This window comes from Hydra vulgaris, chromosome 03 (assembly GCF_038396675.1).
Source record: "Hydra vulgaris chromosome 03, alternate assembly HydraT2T_AEP".
NCBI classification, from domain to species: Eukaryota; Metazoa; Cnidaria; class Hydrozoa; order Anthoathecata; family Hydridae; genus Hydra; species Hydra vulgaris.
Genome location: NC_088922.1, coordinates 56,729,078 through 56,748,971, shown reverse-complemented (window position 1 = coordinate 56,748,971; position 19,894 = coordinate 56,729,078). Strand labels below are relative to the sequence as shown.

General features: G+C 28.4%; 1 protein-coding gene across 1 annotated transcript; it reads right to left on the bottom strand.

The window, feature by feature from the left end:
• Positions 1 to 10,565: 10,565 nt before the first annotated feature.
• Positions 10,566 to 11,543, bottom strand: LOC136078785 (uncharacterized). The gene has a single exon (XM_065794593.1). The coding sequence runs from the start codon at positions 11,541 to 11,543 to the stop codon at positions 10,566 to 10,568; it is 978 nt and encodes a 325-aa protein (XP_065650665.1).
• Between the last annotated feature and the right edge of the window lie 8,351 nt (positions 11,544 to 19,894).

Here is a 19,894-nt window from a genome sequence, read left to right as displayed (position 1 = left end):
ACAATTTCAATGCATAATGACTCACAATCTGTTTCATTAATGCATAGGTCATAACGTGGGACATAGTTAATTGAATTGCAAACAAAAATACTTACGCCTCCGCCACAATATTTTTTCCGCAGTTGATGAATTGACGTGTAATTAATTAATTTAAAATGTAAATTTTGTTAGTAGTATTTGCACCACGTTTCTGTTATGCAAATAATGCTAAACTTGTGTTTTATTTCATCCAAGAGAAGTTTTAAGTTTTCAAAATTTTTATGTAGACTTCTGATGTTAATGTTGATATTATTACAAACTCTCAACTCTTTTAACTCCAAAACACAAACCTTGACGAACAAAATACAGCTTAATACCAACAATAAATAAGTCAACGAGAATAACTAAGACCACATCGTCATTACTTAATAATATAGTTACTAACAATTTTCAAAACTGTCGTTTAGGAACGAGCATAATCAAAACTGATTTAACAGATCACTTTCCAATATTCTTAATTACTGATAACATTACCTAAAATAATTTCCTCTTGAACTCAACAATTTTAAAGCTACAGATCACTGAAAACTCATTATTGTATTTTCGAACTTTTCAGAAAATATCGATTTGAATCTTATTTTACAGTCCCATAAAGTCAATAATGCATATGAAATATTTTTAGTACAATTCTGTAAACAGTATGACATAGCATTTTCTGTTAGAAAAATAATTATAAAATCCATGTCTCTTTTAAACCACTGGATGACCAAAGGACTAACAAAATTGTCTAAGAAAAAACAATAACTTAATGTTAAAAATTTAAGGCATAAAACATATAAAAATGAAAAAACTACTAAAACTATAAAAATTTATTAAGCAAAGTTGTTGGAAAAAACCAACAACTTTGCTTAATAAATTTTTATAGTTTTATGGGTTTAAAAATATAATTCAACTAACCATGCGGTAATCGAACTAATTAATCACGTATCAGATCCGTTCAATAGTGACTATTTTACCTTTAGTTTTTATTGATCTGTAAAAAGCCTTTGACACTGTTAACCATAAGATACTTATTGAAAAAACTGGAACTCAATGGAGTTTAAAATAAAAACTTACTTTGGTTTGAAGATTACCTGGCGAACAGGTCACAATGTATTACTTATAAAAAAATTTAAAAAGAAAAACACATTACATATGGTGTGCCCCAAAGTTCAATCTTAGGACCGTTATTATTTTTATTGTATATAAATGATTTGTACTTAGCATCAAATATTTTAAATGTTATATTGTTTGCAGACGACTCCAACCTTTTTTATTCCAACAAAAACATAAAAGTTCTTTTTAATATATTGAATGAAGAACTATTTAAAATAAACGAGTGGTTTACAAGTCATAGGCCATCTTTAAATGTAGAAAAAACTAAATTTATTTTAGTCTTCAAACTTAGTAAAGGCTCCTTTAAAATTACGTAATCTTTTAATCAATAAAATATTTAATAAAAGGGAACCAATCGCTAATTTTTTTAGGAGTAATACTAGATGAAAATTTGTCATGGAAACCACATATAGAATACATAGAAAATAAAATCTCAATAAATATTTCCATATTATACAAAACTACACCATATCTAAACACTGCTTCCTTGAAAAAAATCTACTTTTCATTTATTCATAGTTTTATCTCTTACTGTAATATTATATGGGGTAGTGCTAGTTATAGTAAATTTAAAAAAATTTATAATAAGCAAAAACACGCATGCACGACTGTATTTGACGCACACAGAACTTTTCATTGCGAATCTCTTTTAAGGAAGCTTGGTGCCCTAAGAATCTATAAACTCAATATACACCAAGTTCTACAATTCATGTTTAAAATAAAACATGGGCTTTCTCCTATTGTATTTCAGTCTTTCTTTAGTGAAATCTCGCACAGGTATCCTACTAAATTCTTAATTAACAACTTTATTGTACCAAAAGCTAATTTAAAACTAAGTTCTTACTTAGCTACTTTTCATTTTTGTATATAAACTGACAATTTTTTCAATGTAAATGAGGCTCGATGATAAGACAGTTTATGTCTTCTGCCTGCTCCAGCTCTCTTATTTATTAACACGATTTATTTCATTGTAAATTTTAATATATGGCAAATAATAATAATAATAATAAAAAAATAAAAAAATTGAGCGCGGTGTTTTCAAAGACGTGGTATGGATTAAACTTGGAACTTCAAGCTAATGATGCAAGCGCTCTATTACTACACTACTACCGTCGTTGAAGATTATGAGGTACAAAAAAAAAATTAAGAAAAATATTTATTCATTATCCGAGTATTGTACAATATTGAATGAATGATGGACTTCCAATAATATTAGTTGTAAAACATTTTTTAAAATTACTTACTTTCTATACTTAATCAATTTAAGAACTTTTTAGTCTAGATAAGAAAAAAAAGCTCATACAACAGTGGCCGTGGCGCAGTGGGTAGAGTTATGGCGCACACTCAAGAGGTTTGATGTTAGCTCTGGCTAAACAATCTTGCGACACCGACATGAAAGAAGGCGTGCACTTCCTGGTTAAATGCTTTTTCACGGTACTCTGTGATAGATCAAGTTTACTCTTTTTTAAAAAGTCCTTAATGTCTTATTTAAAAACCATTTTAATATAGTATTACCAGCGGTGTGCACTGGATTTTTAAATGTTTGAGTTTTGACACTTATCTGCACAATGCTTGTAAGTTTTGACACTTACAAGCATTGTGCAAACTCCAAACTTTTGTATGTTTATGCTTATATCAAAAAAGAATGTTTTGCAAAGAATTGGGGTGATTGGAGCTTGGGAACAAAAAAAACCCTAACTTTTGGGCTCACCCAGCCCTTAACGTGGGAACTACGAGTTTATAAAATATTTTCTTTACTATTTTTATCTAAATTCATATTCATCTATAAATTTCAAGCGTCATGCATTAATATCTTACTGTTCAGCTTTTATGACCCTGCAATTTTTACAGCCCCCTCAAATTGGGGGGGTTAAAACTTTATATGGTCATAGTTTTTGAAAAATAAGAGATTATTGCATGAAATTTGAAATTTGTTGATGAATATAAATTTAGAAAAAAATAGTAAAGAAAATATTTTATAAACTTGTTGCTCCCACGTTAAGGGCTGGGTGGGCCCAAAAATTAGGGTTTTTTTGTTCCCAAGGTCCAATCACTCCAAATATTTCCATTATTTTTAGATATAAGCATAAACATACAAAAGTTTGGAGTTTGCACAATGCTTGTAAGTGTCAAAACTCAAACATATTAAAATCCAGTGTACTCCACTGATTACTGTAAAATCCCTATAAATGTAACCCTTGAACTTTATGTAACTCGCAGTATTTTTAAATTTCCTTTGAATACGGTTTTTCATAAAAATCAATAACTCGAGTAAGTTTAATCATTTTTTTTGACTCTCGGTTGCTTAAGAGTTTAAACAATCTTTATGGCACGTTAATGTCAAGTTTTTTTTACTAAATCTAAGAAAGATGATGATCCGTGCTTTGGGTTTAAATAAATTTTTCCTTTTAGAAATATAGTTTATTCTGAGAAATATTATTTTTTTAAAAGTACTTTTATCTCATTTGATTGAAAAGACATTGCCTAAAGTTTACCGGGCTGATCAACCAGCCTCAACAGGGTATCAATGGATAAACGATTATGCATGATATAAAACCTAAGCGTAAGTAAGCGTGTCTATAGTTTATAAATCTTTTATATTTGTGTGGTACTTAAAGTGTTTCAAGAAGTCCTCACGTCTTGTGACAAAATAGGGAAGACCGTGGCTAGTTGGCTCGGTTTTTACACTATGAGCTCCGTAGCCCTAACAGCACATTTTTTTGAAAATATTAAAGTGAAGTCTTTAAGAATATAAATTTGGGTAACTTATAAAACTTGCATTCATTCACCAAAAAAAATTCATGGAGCCTTTCCAGGCCCTCAAAAAAAAAAAAAAAATTGCGCCAACTCACCACGGGGTAAGTTGGCGCAAACTATAAAAATGATTATTAATGTACTATTCAGTGCAAAATAAATAGAAATTTTTTTACTACTTTGGGCAACAATTTTATCCCAAAAATTAATATTACTTCTAACTGGTACCAAATATAAGTCCGTATAACAGTCAAAACAGTACATACCACGTGGTCAGACATCCCACTTTATATCTGTGAAAAAGAAACTTAAAAATATTTTATTTTTTTATTTTTTTTTAAGAATAAATTTTTTCAATACTGTTGAAAATTAAAAAAAAAAAAATTAATTTTATAAAAATGTATTTTTTCCATAGTAAATTTATTATTTATTATTATTATTCAGTGATCAAATACAAATACAATAATCTATTTATAATTTGATGAAGAGGTGCTACACCAGGCCCCTCTATGCTGACGAACATATAGATACAGACGCTAAAGACAAAGCAGCAGTTGTATCTACAAAGTTACTTTCTTATGTTGTTTTTGAAAGCGTTGATGGATTGAGCGTTCACTGCTTCTTGCGAATGCGCATTCCATGGGGCGACAGTTCTATTTGAAAAAAAGTTATATCGCTCCTCACAGTTTTTTTCTATCTGACGTTATAGTTTATGTTTATGGCCTCTTATTATATACTTATCTTTACTTTTTGAAATTTTTTGCCGGACGACCAAAATAACAAGCTCGAGTTTACGAGTGATTTAAAATACTCTGTACAAGATCTGCTCTTTTGCCGCGTTCTTCAAGAGTTGTTAAACCGAGCCGTTGGAGTCGATCTTCATAGGTGAGATATTTAATAGTCAATATTGTTTTTGTTGCTCGATGTTGGACTTGCTCGAGAATGGCAATGACTGATTTTAAATGCGGTGATTTTAAATGCCCCCATCTTGAGTTTGCTGTACAAGCCTGGTTAAACCAGGCTTGTACAGCAAACTCAAGATGGGGGCAAATGTAAGTAAGATACAGAGTGCGCCATGAATAAAAACTGCGACTGCAAAGTGTTTTTTTGAGTCGCCCTAGCATTCTATTTACTGCTGATGCGGCTGACTCTATTTGCGGTCTGACGTTAAGGTCATTCGAGACCATCACACAGAGGTCTCTTTCGACTGCAGTTTCTTTGAGAGGACGACGGGTGCCGTCGACGTTAGACATTGAGTATTTGTACGTTGACTTGTTACATCCGCTCCCAACATGCATTACTTTGCATTTCTCAACGTTGAAATGTAAAAGCCAAATATGTGACTATTCCACTGCTCTGTCAACGTCATCTTAGAGAGTGATGTTGTCCGACTCCTTTTTAAATATCCCTACTATTTTGCTGTCGTCGGCAAACAGTTTCATATGATGAGTAATTCTGTCCGGCAGGTCGTTTACAAAGATTACGAATTACACCAGTTGCAATCGAGCACTTATAGATAAGCGAAAGAGGCTTGGCAAAGGTAGCTAAACATTTACTAAGAACCATTGGATGTAATCCATCGTAGCCGGTTGATTTTCTTTCATCAAGGTTGTTTAGACATTTTTGTACTATGTCGATAGAGAAACTTGCTGGATCGATGACACAAACTGCTTCAGTACAACTTTCAATGCTTGGCATCGAACCTTCGGGCTCTAAAACAAAAACTGATTGAAAATAGTTATTTAACGATGCGCTTATATCGCCGGTATCGGTTGTGATGTTGCTATTGACTGTTTGGAGCGAAGTAATGTTGTTACTGACAGTCTGCTTGCTTCTTACATATGCATGTAAGCGTTTAGGGTTGCTTTCGGAATCCCTGACGAGTAGCTCTTCGTACTTCTGCCTACCAGCTTTGACCATTTTTTTAACTTTTTTGCAGGCAGTGCGATGCGATATTTTGAAAAATTTGTGCGTATCTCGACCTGCATTAATGTACTTGGCCCAAGAGGTCCGTTTAGCTTTGACTGCCTCAATAAGTTCTGGTGTTACCCATTGCTCCTGTCTTTCTGTAAAGGGAGTGGTAGTTGACAGAATATGTAGGCTAGTGGCTTCATTATAAACGTTTGCTAGAAGCTGGTACTCATCGCTTACATTTAGTCCAGTGAATACTGTTTCCCATTCAACAGCTTCATTATGTGCTGATATTGCTGCGTAGTTTGCTCGACTCCAAATGAGTTGAGGTTTTAGCGCAAAGTAGACGAGTTTTTGAGGCATGCAATAGCAAATTGACCTTCGATGAAGCAGTGTGCTTGGCCCATTGGAGTGTTACCAAGAGAATCGCCTTGTTTAATGAAGAATACACGGTCTGGCTCATTTGTTATATTAAGATCGAGTGCGCTAGTTGGCTCGACGTGTCGACTACAACGGTAGGTTGGGAATGTGATAAGCTGAGTTAAGTGACATTCATTAAGGCACTTCTAGAACCTGATATCGCCTTGACGCTCACCTCTCACGTGAGCAACAGTTGCAATGCCGCCGTTATTTTCGATAGACTCATAAGATGTATGGCTAAAATTGAAGTCCCCATATAGTAGTATTGCAGAGCAGTTTATATTAGTCAGTATCTGTTGAGCGGTAGTGATCGATGTGATACACTGAGTAAGAACTTGATCATTTTCGTCGCGTGGACAATATAAGCAGCCGAGGAAAAATGATTCTTGAACAAGATTTATTTTTCGCCAGATGCTATGAGCCAACTTTTTCGCAAATGCTATGAGCCAACTTACTCCGTGAAAATTTTGTCAACTTACCCCGAAAGCCTTTTTTTCAATAAACAGTCTATAGATCCTGAAAAAAGGCAACTTTGAAAAAAAGTCTGACTGGATATAGAAAACCAATTGTGATTGGAACTTTTACAAGTATACAACTATTTTTTTGTAAAGTAAAAAGGAAGCGATGTTCCAAAAGTTACGTTTTTGTCCAAAAAACGCAAAAAATTCTAATATCTCCTATGCGCATGCGCGAATCCTGACAATACTATAGTGAATGATGAAATAATCATTTAGGAAGGTTCTGTGTAATTTTTGTCACTTTCTGATGAAAGGCTCTGAAGATAAACGCAGTTCGCCAACTGACCCCTGCGGCCAATTAGCCCCGGTCTCCCCTACCACTCTGTGAAAAAGCATATAACGTAAGAGCATTTAACCAGAAAATTTATGTCTTTTTCTTTACCAATATTGCTTGTCTGGCCAGAGTTGGTATAGAACTTTGATTTCATGATTTGGAGCCAAAACTAACCGTTACGAATTTATATACTTTAATGACGTATGAGAGAAAATTAAATAGCAAGAAATTTAAATTGTTGTCAAATCTGCTTAACTTACCCCTATTAGACTAAATGACACACTAGTTAGGTTTTAAAAAGAACAGAATATCGGATAAAAAGACTAATTATAATTAAAAGTTCTATAATTTGGTTAAATATTAGCTCTTTAGAGATGCAGATAAAAATTTCAAAGCAAAGTAATAATATTTTTAACTTTTTTGGTTAAAAATAGAAAAATGCCCATGCATCATACTCGATTGCTATCTAATCACTCTTTGCTGTGCATTGTTACCATTCTAACTACTTAATTAATTAAGTAGTTCAAATGATCATTTTATTGATTAGATTGAAAATCATTTCATTCATTAGATGTTTTGTCATGCAATACATAGTTATTGAGTTTTTTTATTGGCCCAACTTGCCTCTCTACTTCAAGATAATAAGATTATAAAAACTACTGTCAAGAAAAAATTATTAATTAAGATTAATAGTACTTTAAATTAAAAATAAATTAAATTCAAGTAGATGTGATGTGATCTAGTGCGATGTTTGATTGAGGTTCGTATTGTAGTCATACTCATTTTAAAATTTTTTGGAAAAATTTCAAATTTTCAACATCTTAAAATATTTGAGAAACTGTGAGAACAAAAAGCGATTTTTTCATTTTTTCATAAAATGAAAATAAAAATTGATTTATAAAATAAATATATTTAATAAAAATGAAAATAAAGATAAATATTAATTTATAATTGGTTGTACTAGCCACCAGGCTAAAAATATTTGTTTCAGTAAATAAGTACAAATTTCAAAAATTACTTCAAGAAAATTGCCCCTTAGCAACGTTTCTATAGAATTTAATTTTTAAATAAACAACAATAGTTACCCAAAATAATAAAGAAAGTTTATGTTTTTGAGCTTACATATGTATTTTTTTTTTTTTTGTAAGACTTCTGTCAATTTTTCACTTAATTTAAAAAAATCAACTGATTTACTTATTTAATGGTGAAGCACCTTAAAAATAATTTGATTTAGCTATATTTACATAATAATTTAGCAATATTTTGATTGTAAATTTTCAAAACTTCTAAATATTTCCCGCCAATTTAAGTTTCTTCAATTTAATTTATTTGATTATTTATATATAAAATTAAATTCTTTAAAAAGTTTTCATTATATTATACCGAATTATCGTTATAGTTAAAAAGGATCAAAATTTTTTTGTATCTTCTCAGTAGAAACTTCAATAATAATAATTAAAAAAATCAAAGTGTATACTTTGCTTTCGAGTAATGCCTTCTTATATCAAGGCAATAAAATTCTTTAAATGGGTTTTGTATAGGTACCTTTGGTAAAGGTGTTGTAATTTTGTTAGCTAGATTCAAGTAAAAGAAAAAAGAAAAGAAAACAGGAAGGAAAAAAGTAAATTTGCATTCATTTAAATTTCATTTATTTGACAATAAAAAAATTAATTTACATTAATTACATTACAAATATAATTTACATTAATTAGTCACAGTTTAAAGAACATTTTATTTTTTAATAGCTTTTTTTAAATAAATATATGCGTTTAAAATACATTTAAAAAAATTTTTAAATTTATCTACATGATAAATTAATGGACGTATCTAATGCCAAACTACTTAACTGCACTTTTTGAAAATTTTTTAGCTTTGATAATTTTTAAATTGGCACTTAAGAACAAATCTAAAAATCATTGTTTTATTCATATTTTTGGTATTACTTATTCACTTACACTTAGGGGTTGTTCATAAAGTGCAAAGGCTTTTATTCCAGCCTCACCTTCCCCGCATTTTGCCATACGCTTTTTTGAGTTCCCTCTGCCTTCCTAGAAGTACCTCCGCTTTTAACCCACCAACTCAACATTTTATGACAGTTTTTAATTTAGTGTCTCCTTATTTCTACAATTTACTCACTGCCCCCATCCCCCCATCACATATACGCCATTTGCAAACCCATCTTCCCCTCCGAGCGTACGTACTTTATGGACGATCTCTTATTCATAATTTTGGTAATACTAAAACGATGTAAAAAAAAGAGGTTAGAATCCTCTCTTTAATGGTTAAATTAAGGATCAAAACATACAATAAGGTGGTTCTCAAAATTCTTTATTTAATTACATGCGCTCCTACTACTTTCAATAAATAGACTTGGATTCATTTGGAATAAAATTTTGCAAAATATATAACATTAATACGTTACGCTTTCAAAAAATCGAAATAAGGACATTAAACATAATTCTGCTAAAAAATGAAGACATAAATCTGCTGAAAAAGTTATCATATTCCATGTATTATATAAGAATGACGACTTGTTTGACGCTGAGGCATTTCTCCTGATTTTTTCAACACATTTAAAACGCATAATGATGATATATAATATATATGGATAAATATGATAAGCCATATTACTAAAAAAGACTAGTATCACAATCTAACCCTTAAATAGTAACATGGCAGTCAATCACATTTCAATTTTTAATTCAGCAGGTATTTTAAAAATTTAGTATATTTAAGTTGTAGATTTTCTCGAAGTTTGTCTCTAAGTTTATATATTTCCAAAACTCCTAATACAATATATAATACAATAAGTTGTGGAGAAGCAAGAACGTCTCAATGCAATTAATCAATAGCCTCATATATTAACATTTAACTTATAAAAAGAAAGAATTAGAAAAACATTTTTTTTTTGCAAAAGTTTTTTTTTAGTTTTTTAAAAAATAATATCTTTGCTAAAATAATCGCCTCAAATTGACCAATGTTAGCAAATGTTGACGCCTTAATCAACTAAAAAAAATTAAACATGTTTCTCTAAAGTTAAAATTAAATGTCATCTTATGATGGCTGTTGAAACAATACTAAGGGGCATCGGTAATTTGGTAAATATCACGTATTCTTCGTAGCATGCAACACAAATCTTTATATAACCTAATAAAAAAAAAAAAATCAAAAAAAAAAAATAAATCAAAAAAATAGTAGCTAAAATAATCTTTATTAATTATTTATAAATAATTATTGATTATTTTTTTAATAATTATTAATAATTATTTTTTTATTAAATGTCAGAAAAAGCAAAAAATAAGAGAGTACAAACAATTTGTAACATAAACTCTTTGTAACACAACTTATTTCAATTTGTAACAAAACTTGTATAACACAACTTGTAACACAAATTGCGTCAATTTGTAACACAAACAATTTGTAACATAAACAAACAATTTGTAACATAAATTATGTTTTTTTTAAAAAAATTTAGGCATCTCTTCAGTAATCTATCATAAATTCAATAGAGACTGGTTCACCTTCAGATGCTGTTTCTGTTTCACTATTGTATTCTACAGAAATAGATTTTCCTGGTTCAATTTTAAGTCTTTTTTTGGATATATTTTTTTTATTTCTATTTTTACTTTGTGTAACATCTTTCTTATCACCACCTTCATTTTTTTTTCATTTAATATGTCTAAAAGGCTCTGGTCTAAAGCTTTACGAGGACTTAAGACGTTTTCACTTGGTAATTTGATATACACAACATTAGGATTAAATGGCACCAAACCACAAGCACTAAATCCACTCATTAAATTTTTTCTCGAACATTCATTAATGGATGTCATTAAATCATTCAGCAGCTTAGAGAAATCTTTTGGTAACGTTGCATATTTTTTACCACGAGAAGTAAGTTTCCAACCCAGAAGTATACTTCTCCAGGTTTTTTTTAATGGTGCAAAGAATGCAACATCAAGAGGTTGAAGTAAATGGGTTAAATTGGGCAGAAGGCATATGAATCTAATGTTATGTTTTTCACAAGAATGAATAACTTTATGACTTAAATGGGAGGAGAGATTGTTACCTATTAATGCTTTTTTCCCAGTTTGTTTCTTGATGCATGGCAATAATGTTCGAAAAAACCAATCCTCAAAAGTAACTTCATCAAACCAGCCAGATTGGGTTTTATTAAAGCGAGAATTTTTTGGACCATGTTTTATCCATAAATCGTATAAATGTGTGCTTTTAAAAACTGTGTATGGTGGAAGAATTTCTCCAACACCATTTCCACAAAACATTACAGAGAAAAAAGCTTTACTGCTAATCATTATTCTCTCAGGGTACTTAGTTCCACGTTTCATAACAACTTTTTTATTTCCAGGGTCATCACGCAAATTTGTTTCATCATAATTCCAAATGTTACAAGGTGGAACTCCTTCAAGCTCAAGTCTAATATTGTCAAAATGAATTTTTAATTGCTCTTTGTTTATAGCTGCACGTTTTCTTTTAATATTTGACGCTATTCTATGGGTTAACTGTGAACGTTTCATAAAACTTGAGACCCAATCATCACCAAGAATATTGTTTTTAAATATTTTTACAGTACAATTTTGCGATTTTAAATAACCAGCTGCTCCTCATCATAAGTAAATATGGTTGGTGCACCAATGCATTTTTTATGCTTTGACTTCATTTTATTATGTATAGTGCTTCTTGGTATACTAAACCTTTTTGAGGCTTGACGAATAGACATACCTTCATTAATTGCACCTATACACTCTTTCAAAAGAATGGTATTAGAACAGGTGTTGTATGCACGTTTTCCAACACTATGATTGTTATATTTACGAGGCATTATGCTTTAAACAAAAGTGAATATAAACAACACAAGCAAACTGCAATGTAATAATTTATTAAACTATAATATAATTTTATTAAATTGCAAATAAATATAAAAATAAGAGTCTCTAAATTTTAATTTTGTTATAAAGTTAACAAAATTATGATTTAGCAACAACAACAACAAATAGTTTAACAAGAAAATATACTTTTTTAATAATTCTTAAATACATTCATGCTAAAAACTGTTTTTCAAAATAAACAATTCGGATAACATGCTTCAAAAAAATATTATAGTTAGAATAAATAACGATCAAACTACTTTAAAATGAATATTATTTACATGGCCAAAGTTACCCCAAAAGAGTATAAACCTAACGGGTAACCGGGGTAACTTTGACCACCCTGTAAAAAAATCAGAATGTTGTTACTTGAGCCAAAAACTTTTCACTTAATTTTATCTAAACCTTTGTCTTTAAAACAGAAGTAAAACTGAGTTGTTTGCTATCATTTTTATCTTTGCCCAGACAACATTCTGTTTTACAGTTTTTGATTGTGTTTTACCAAGATTTCATTCTTTTTTACTTATAGTAAAGAGCATTTGCAACAAACTTCATATCAAAATTTAAGCAAGAAAGATTGTATTTACAAATAAAACAAAAATAGTAAAACGTTACTTAAATGTTAAAAAGTTACAGATGTTTAATTAAAATTTTTAAAAATGGCCAAAGTTACCCCGCTGGCCAAAGTTACCCCGGTTTACGGTACCAACTTTTCTAACACCTTTTTTTTCGCCGAAAATAACAAAAAATTATTATTATTTTTTTTTTTATTTTTTAGAAGTTTTTGTGTTTGCATTTTCATTTTTCGTTTTTTGTGTTTTGTCTTTTCGTATGCGTAAAGTTTGTTTTTATTTGTGCTGTTTTGCTAATTGTTTTTATTTTTGTTTGCTGTTGTTATTAATTTAGTGTGTTTCTTATTTTGTATTTTATACAAAATAAGAAACATTCTTGATAAACATACCTTAATTCAACTATATTATTTGCGAATTGATTGCCATATTAACTATGCAAACATTGCTTTGGGTAGCACTTATAAAAGTAAACTTAAACCTCTCTATCGGCAACAGAAGCATGTTGCATGCCTTATAAATTTCAAGGACTGTTTTGCTCATGCCAAGCCTCTTTTATATGATATGAAAGCACTCAATATATATGAGTTTAACGTTTTTAATATTCTTTTTTTTTTTTATGTATAAATGCAAGACCCACCTATCACCCGTTTCTTTTCGTAACTTATATTTACAAAAAGGTAGAAATAAATATATTTTAACGGAACGATAATTTAATTCGACAACCACTTTCTCACACTAATTTTGGAAAATTTTTTATTTCATTTCGCGGACCATTTTTATGGAATAGTATAGTTCTAAATACCTCTAAAGATTTTTCCTCAAGAATGTAATTTTGATTCTTTTAAACAAAATCTTAAAAAACTCATATTTTCAACTGAAAATATACTAATCTACTTTTGAATTTTTGAAAATCCCTTATCTATATTAGTATATGTATATATTTAATGTATATTCTTTTTTATTTATGTTTTTGTTTGTTTTTATATCCACAAGCAATTAACATGTTTAGTTTTAGTGAATTATTTAACATGTTTTAGTTTTTAAGTTTTAGAAATCTTATATTGTAATATTATAATGTTTATTTTAATTTTAAATTTTAATATTATATTACGAACTTTATATACCGTTATTATTAAATTTAATTTTGTAATAAAAATCAAGAATAAAATATTGAAAAAAATAATAATAATAAAAAAAAAAACAATACAAAAAAAAGTAATACAAAAATATTAAAATATATATATATATATATATATATATATATATATATATATATATATATATATATATATATATATATATATATATATATATATATATATATATATATATATATATATTGGTGTGGCTTGGTGTTTTTTTTGTTGTCAGAAGCGTAAACGGAAATTTGGTAATTTGGCTTAACACACAGCGATAACCATCGTATGGCTATCTAGGTTCCTTTTGCACAACTTTTTGAACAATCTGGAAATACATTATATTCAGTCTGGAAATGGGATTATATTGATTATATTCAGTGATATGTAGTGAATAATAAATATGGAGAAAATTAAGATTCAGTAATTATTTTCGACAAATTAGATTTATCTCGTAAACTATGGGCATCATTGTTCGCATGAGTCAGCTCATAGTCGGAAGACATAGTAATTTGATAGATGCAAGCCGTAAACACCATAACAAAAGAAAATAACCATTAAAAAATTTAAAAAAATAGAAAAAAAAAAAGTTCTAATATTTTCAATAGCGGTTTCTCTGTGACAAGACCTGGTGGTCTTCTCTGAATATCCGCGTTCTTTATATTTATTTCTTTATATTTTTGTATCTGTATCATAAATATTGTAATAAAAAAACAAAAAAACAAACAAAAAACAAACAAAAAATTTGGCCATCTTGAAAAAATTTATTCCATTAAGAATGCGTAAACAATTAAAAAACAGAGGCATTAAACTTTGTAAACAAATTACTTTCGGTTTCAAACTCGTTTCGTTTTTAAATCAGTAGTAAACTTTAATTTGATTTCTTTTATTTTTATAACAATAATTCAAAAGTAACATAAGTTATTTTTAACTTATTGTTATAAAAACAATTATATCTTTGAACACAAAGTCGATACCTTATAGTTTTCAGAACTTTGTCCTCATATTTATAATATATATTTAAATATATATATATATATATATATATATATATATATATATATATATATATATATATATATATATATATATATATATATATATATATATATATATATATATATATATATATATATATATATATATATATATATATATATATATATAATATATATATATATATATATATATATATATATATATATATATATTTATATATATATATATATATATATATATATATATATATATATATATATATATATATATATATATATTATGTATACATATAAAAGGTATCTATTTCTTTTAAATATATTGATAAGTTTCTCCTTATATATTTTTATGCATAAATATATATTAAAAAAAATAAAAACATACATCAATAAAAATATATGATAAAGAATAAATGTTAGAATTAAATATACAACTCTATAATTAGGACTTGATACTTTTCTTGATAAAGTGAGAAGTTCTTTTAAAAAATGGAAATAAATTTCTTTATTCAAACGTGTTTTTATACGAAAAAAAAACTTAATAATGCATACTTTCATTTTTGGGGGAAGATTTTATATTGTAGTTATTACTTGAGTATAAAATCTTAAGGTAAGGTGGTCAAAGTTTTTCAAATAAATTAAAAAATTTAGTCTGTTAACAGACTAATTTTAGTCTGACTAATTATGTTTTACTTATTTTGATATTACTTTTCCATCTGCATCTTATTAAAATTGAGTACTATTTCTAAGTAAGAAATAACATAATTAAAACAACTTAGCATTTTATTAAAATGGTCAACTTAAAATACATAAAACATCAACAAAAATAACTTGAGTAAATCATATATATCCTGAGATTTATGTATATTATATACTATTTGATACAAAATCCAAAAATTTAAAATTAGTCGCAATAAAAATAGGTTATAAAATATAACTCTATTAAAAATTTCTTTATATTATCTGCATGCATTCTAATAAGTTTTCCTTGCCTTTCCATTACGGCAAATTAGTTTTGTAATGGCTAAATAGTGAAACAATTATTGTCAATGTGCCACTTTCTCAACGTTGTCAAAACAACGTTTTATTAACGTTGGCAAAGTAACACTTTTTCAACGTTTTTCAATTAACACATTTTCAACGTTGGTATATATAACGTTGAATAAGCGTTGTTTCATTAATAGCTTAAATATGTTGAAAAAGCAGCTTATGTCCAACTTTAAACTTTGCGACGTTTTTACAATGATTATGTGCGTACTTTTTTTCAGCGTTGAATAAAGGCGATTTTTTGAGAAGATAATTTTCGTTGAAATTTATATGCTAATTCAACGTTAAAAATGTTACGCTTAAAGAGCGGTTTATTTTAACGTTGATAAGGCATAAATTTTGAAACGTCTTTAAAGTGGCTTTTTGCGTAAGATGATTCCACGTTAAATAAGCGTTTTTTTTTTTTGAGAAGCTAAATTACGTTACAATTTCAACGCTTATTCAACGTTTTAATTTACCGCAATTTAGTATACAAAAACAAATATTGATTCAATGTTGAAAGCACGTTGTTTTCGTGGCAGTAACGCTTTTTATACGCTGCGACTGGTTTTCAATGTTGATTCAACGCTGACATATATTTTCTTGGAAGGAATTAAATAGTTTAAACAAAAAAACAATCGATTTAGAGAATAGATCTCGTCGCAATAATCTACGAATAGATGGAGTTGAAGAAAGATCTAGCGAAACATGGAGTGACTGTGAAGTTACAGTCAAAAATATTTTCAAAAAACAACTGAAAATTTACAGCGAAGTGGTTGTATCATTTATTATGGAAGCACTTTTGGCTGAGATTATTTTAAAACTGATGCCGTTCCAACAGATAAAAACAGAATAATTGATTTTTAATTACACATTTCAAAGATTTAATGTTGGTACATGTGTATCTGTTTATATTTAAATTGAAAAAGATTTGACAAAACTTAACTGACCTTTCTTTCTAATTATGAAACCAACAATCAGGTGCTTTAAAATTCAAATCTCCCAATACTTCTGTGAATTTTAGTGCCTTTTCTTTTAGTATTGTGCTATTGTTTAGTACTTGTTGAATTCTTTTTGTGACAAACCTCATGAATATTATCTTTGCGACAAACCTCATGAATATTGGCCTTGTCTACATTTTCAAAATTACCACTACGAAGTTTCTTTAGTTTAGATTTTGTGCCATTTTTTTCCAACAAAGTTTATAATTTATTTTTATTTTTAATCCAGGTTGATATTGTATTCTTTGGGACACCTTTTGGGCAACCACTTTGTTAGGCATCCCTTTCTCCAGGTCTTTTAATGCTTTGCATTTAAATCATTTTTTGAAAAAAAATTGTTGAAAGGTTTGATATAACAAAAGAAAATGTCACGTGGACCAAGAATACTGTTTGAAATATCAAAAAATTTGATATTTCAAACCCAAACGAGTACCTATTGTCTATGGGACTATAAAAAATATTCGAGATTAAGTATTCAAGATAACCCAAGTCAGCTGTATTTTTTTTTTACAATTATTTTTTGTCACAAGACAAAAACTAATTTTGTTCTTAAAACTTAGTTTCAATAAAATGATTTAGTTTAATTAATGAGCTAGCTTTTTACCCTTTAAGTTTTAATTTTTATCATTTATATTGAATTTAAAAACTTTTCTTTTAAAATTTTCGCAAGATTTTTTTTGTTGCCGTTTATTAAAGGTTTATCAGAATCTCATAAGTGAGAAAAAAATTTATAATGGACTTGGATCGAAAAATATTTTAAAAGTTTATTATTAAGACAATAAAAATTATTTGTATGCTCTCAATAGTTTTAATTTATCACAAGTTTGTGCATAATTTTAAAAGAAACCACTATCTATAAAATGATTTTATTCAAATTTTTATTTTTAGAACCAGCAGTGAGGGCTCTATGTTCATTTTCCTTTTTAACTGATCATTGTTGTAGCACTACATTATGGTGATTTTTGCAAAAAAAAGAATTTGTTTTTTGTTTTTTTGTTATCCACCTCCTCAAGGCCGAGAAGGTCACTGCAGATGAGGAGGCTACTTAATAGTGGTTATAACCCTCTCTCAACTCTATAACTCCGACACATGAACCTTGACGAATAAGGCCACTGCGCGGAGAGACAAGTTGAGCGCAGTACTACCAGGGACGTGGTAGAGATCAAACTCGGAACCTCTCGCTTATAAAGCAAGTGCCTAACCATTACACCACTACCGCATAGTTTAAACACAGCTTCAATAGTGAAAGATTACCTAGAATCTAAATCTTACTAAACATGCTAAACAAAATAGCTTTGTATATAAAATAGAAAACAAAACATTAGCAAAATGTTAATACATTTTTTTTGAAGCAGGTGGAGCTAAACGTTAATTGTCTCAACATATTTTTACAATAATACTATTTTATACTTTTTCAGACAAAAATACTACTAATGAAATCTTATACTACTTGTATTAATATGAATGTTTCAAATTGGTTGCAAACTTTGCATCCCCTTGTTAAGATGTATGCAATAAATAGTTATACAGTAAACCAAAAATAGCAATGAAATAAAGAGCATACCTATTCTAAATAAAATTAATAAAACAGTATTATTACTTCCAGAGAAACCTCTATTTTACTGTTTTAGTTTATAATGAAAGTGATTGTACACAAGACTAAATTTATAGCATTGCTGATCAGAATGATATATAATACAAGAACAAAGTCATGATTCTACCAATATGACTGTTTAAAAGTTCAACTCCGTCATGATTTGACAGACTGCAATGCCAATAGCCGTCTATGCGTACTTTACAAGAAACCACACGTTATATTAAATCAATTCTGAACCAATGAAAGATCCTATCCTTAAGCAAATACCAATAGCATTCTATAAAAAAATTTGTTAGCGATGTTGCTTAATTTTTTGTTGTTGTTGCAATATTTAACCAATATATATATATATATATATATATATTTAACAAAAAACAGCATATATAAAGTAACAAATTGATTTTTCTTTTCAAACAACTCAACAAAGTTATATTAGAATCAACATAAAAATCATTTCTTTCTTTAAATGTAACAATACTTTACTGCAGACAGGTAGTATACTATTGTTATTTTCCTATTCATTTTTTCAATCTATTTTTGTTATTAGAGATGTTTTCTACGTGTTTGCATTTGTTCCAAGAGCAAAAAGTACATACAATTTTTTTTCATTTTTTATAAAATTGTTTTTATTCTTAAAAAAAAAAAAAAACTAAAAATTGTAAAATAATTTTTACTATTTGTAGAATCAAAATAAAAAAAGTGTAGGTGATTAATTATTGCTTATAATGTTCTTTACATCTACACTTTTATATTTTGTTCTTGTATAACTTATGATAATAAACAGTTGTTTTTTTTATATTTTCAGGCAATTATGGGAATATTATTCTATGGGATATTTACAAGTTTAAAAAGTTAAAATTATTTTTCAACATGCTTCAGGGTCAAGGACATGGTGCAATATTTGACTGCAAATTTTCTCCGGATGGATTTTCAATTAGTGCAACAGACAGCCATGGTCACTAACTTTTGGTTGGATTTGGATCTGATAAACAATTTCTTAATATTCTTTATGAACAATTTTTTCGTACTGACTATAGACCTATCATAAAAGATGCAAATAACTGTCATAGATGAGCGAACTCAAGCAGCACCACATTTAATGTATCCACCTGCTCTTGTTGATGTCGATGGTAATCCTCGTATTGAAACTTATCAGCTGCTAATACCTGGAAGAACAGCTGCTAATCATCCACATATGCGTACTCCTCAAGTTGATGGAAATCTTCCACCTCTAATGGCAGAAATTGCAGCAGCTGAGGGTATATTGAATGGAAAATAATGTTGAACATGTGAATTTTTTTTCCAACTGTTAAGTATCACATAAGTTAAAAAAGCCATACATTATATATAGTGACATGAGGTTCTGTATTACCCATATAAAATTACTCATACATTAAGTTTTGCAGTGATATTTTTTTTTTACTAGGGTAAATAAGTTAATAAGATAGGAAATAATGTTTTTTTATGTTTTTTAACTAATTTTATGCATAAAGCTACTGTTCCTAGGGTATCTTTATGATAATTAGCTTTTTTCGCTTTTTCACACTGCAGTTGCTCTTGGGTAAGAGCAGTTAAAATTTCTTTATTAGTAAATTTAAATAGTTCAAAAAAAAATTGTTTATCATCTGTGTTTTGCAAGTAAACTTGTTTAATGTTAATATAAGACACTCTTT

Coding starts and splice junctions, on each gene's coding strand:
- LOC136078785 (XM_065794593.1), bottom strand. CDS start 11,543: ATGAAACGTTCACAGTTAACCCATAGAATAGCGTCAAATATTAAAAGA.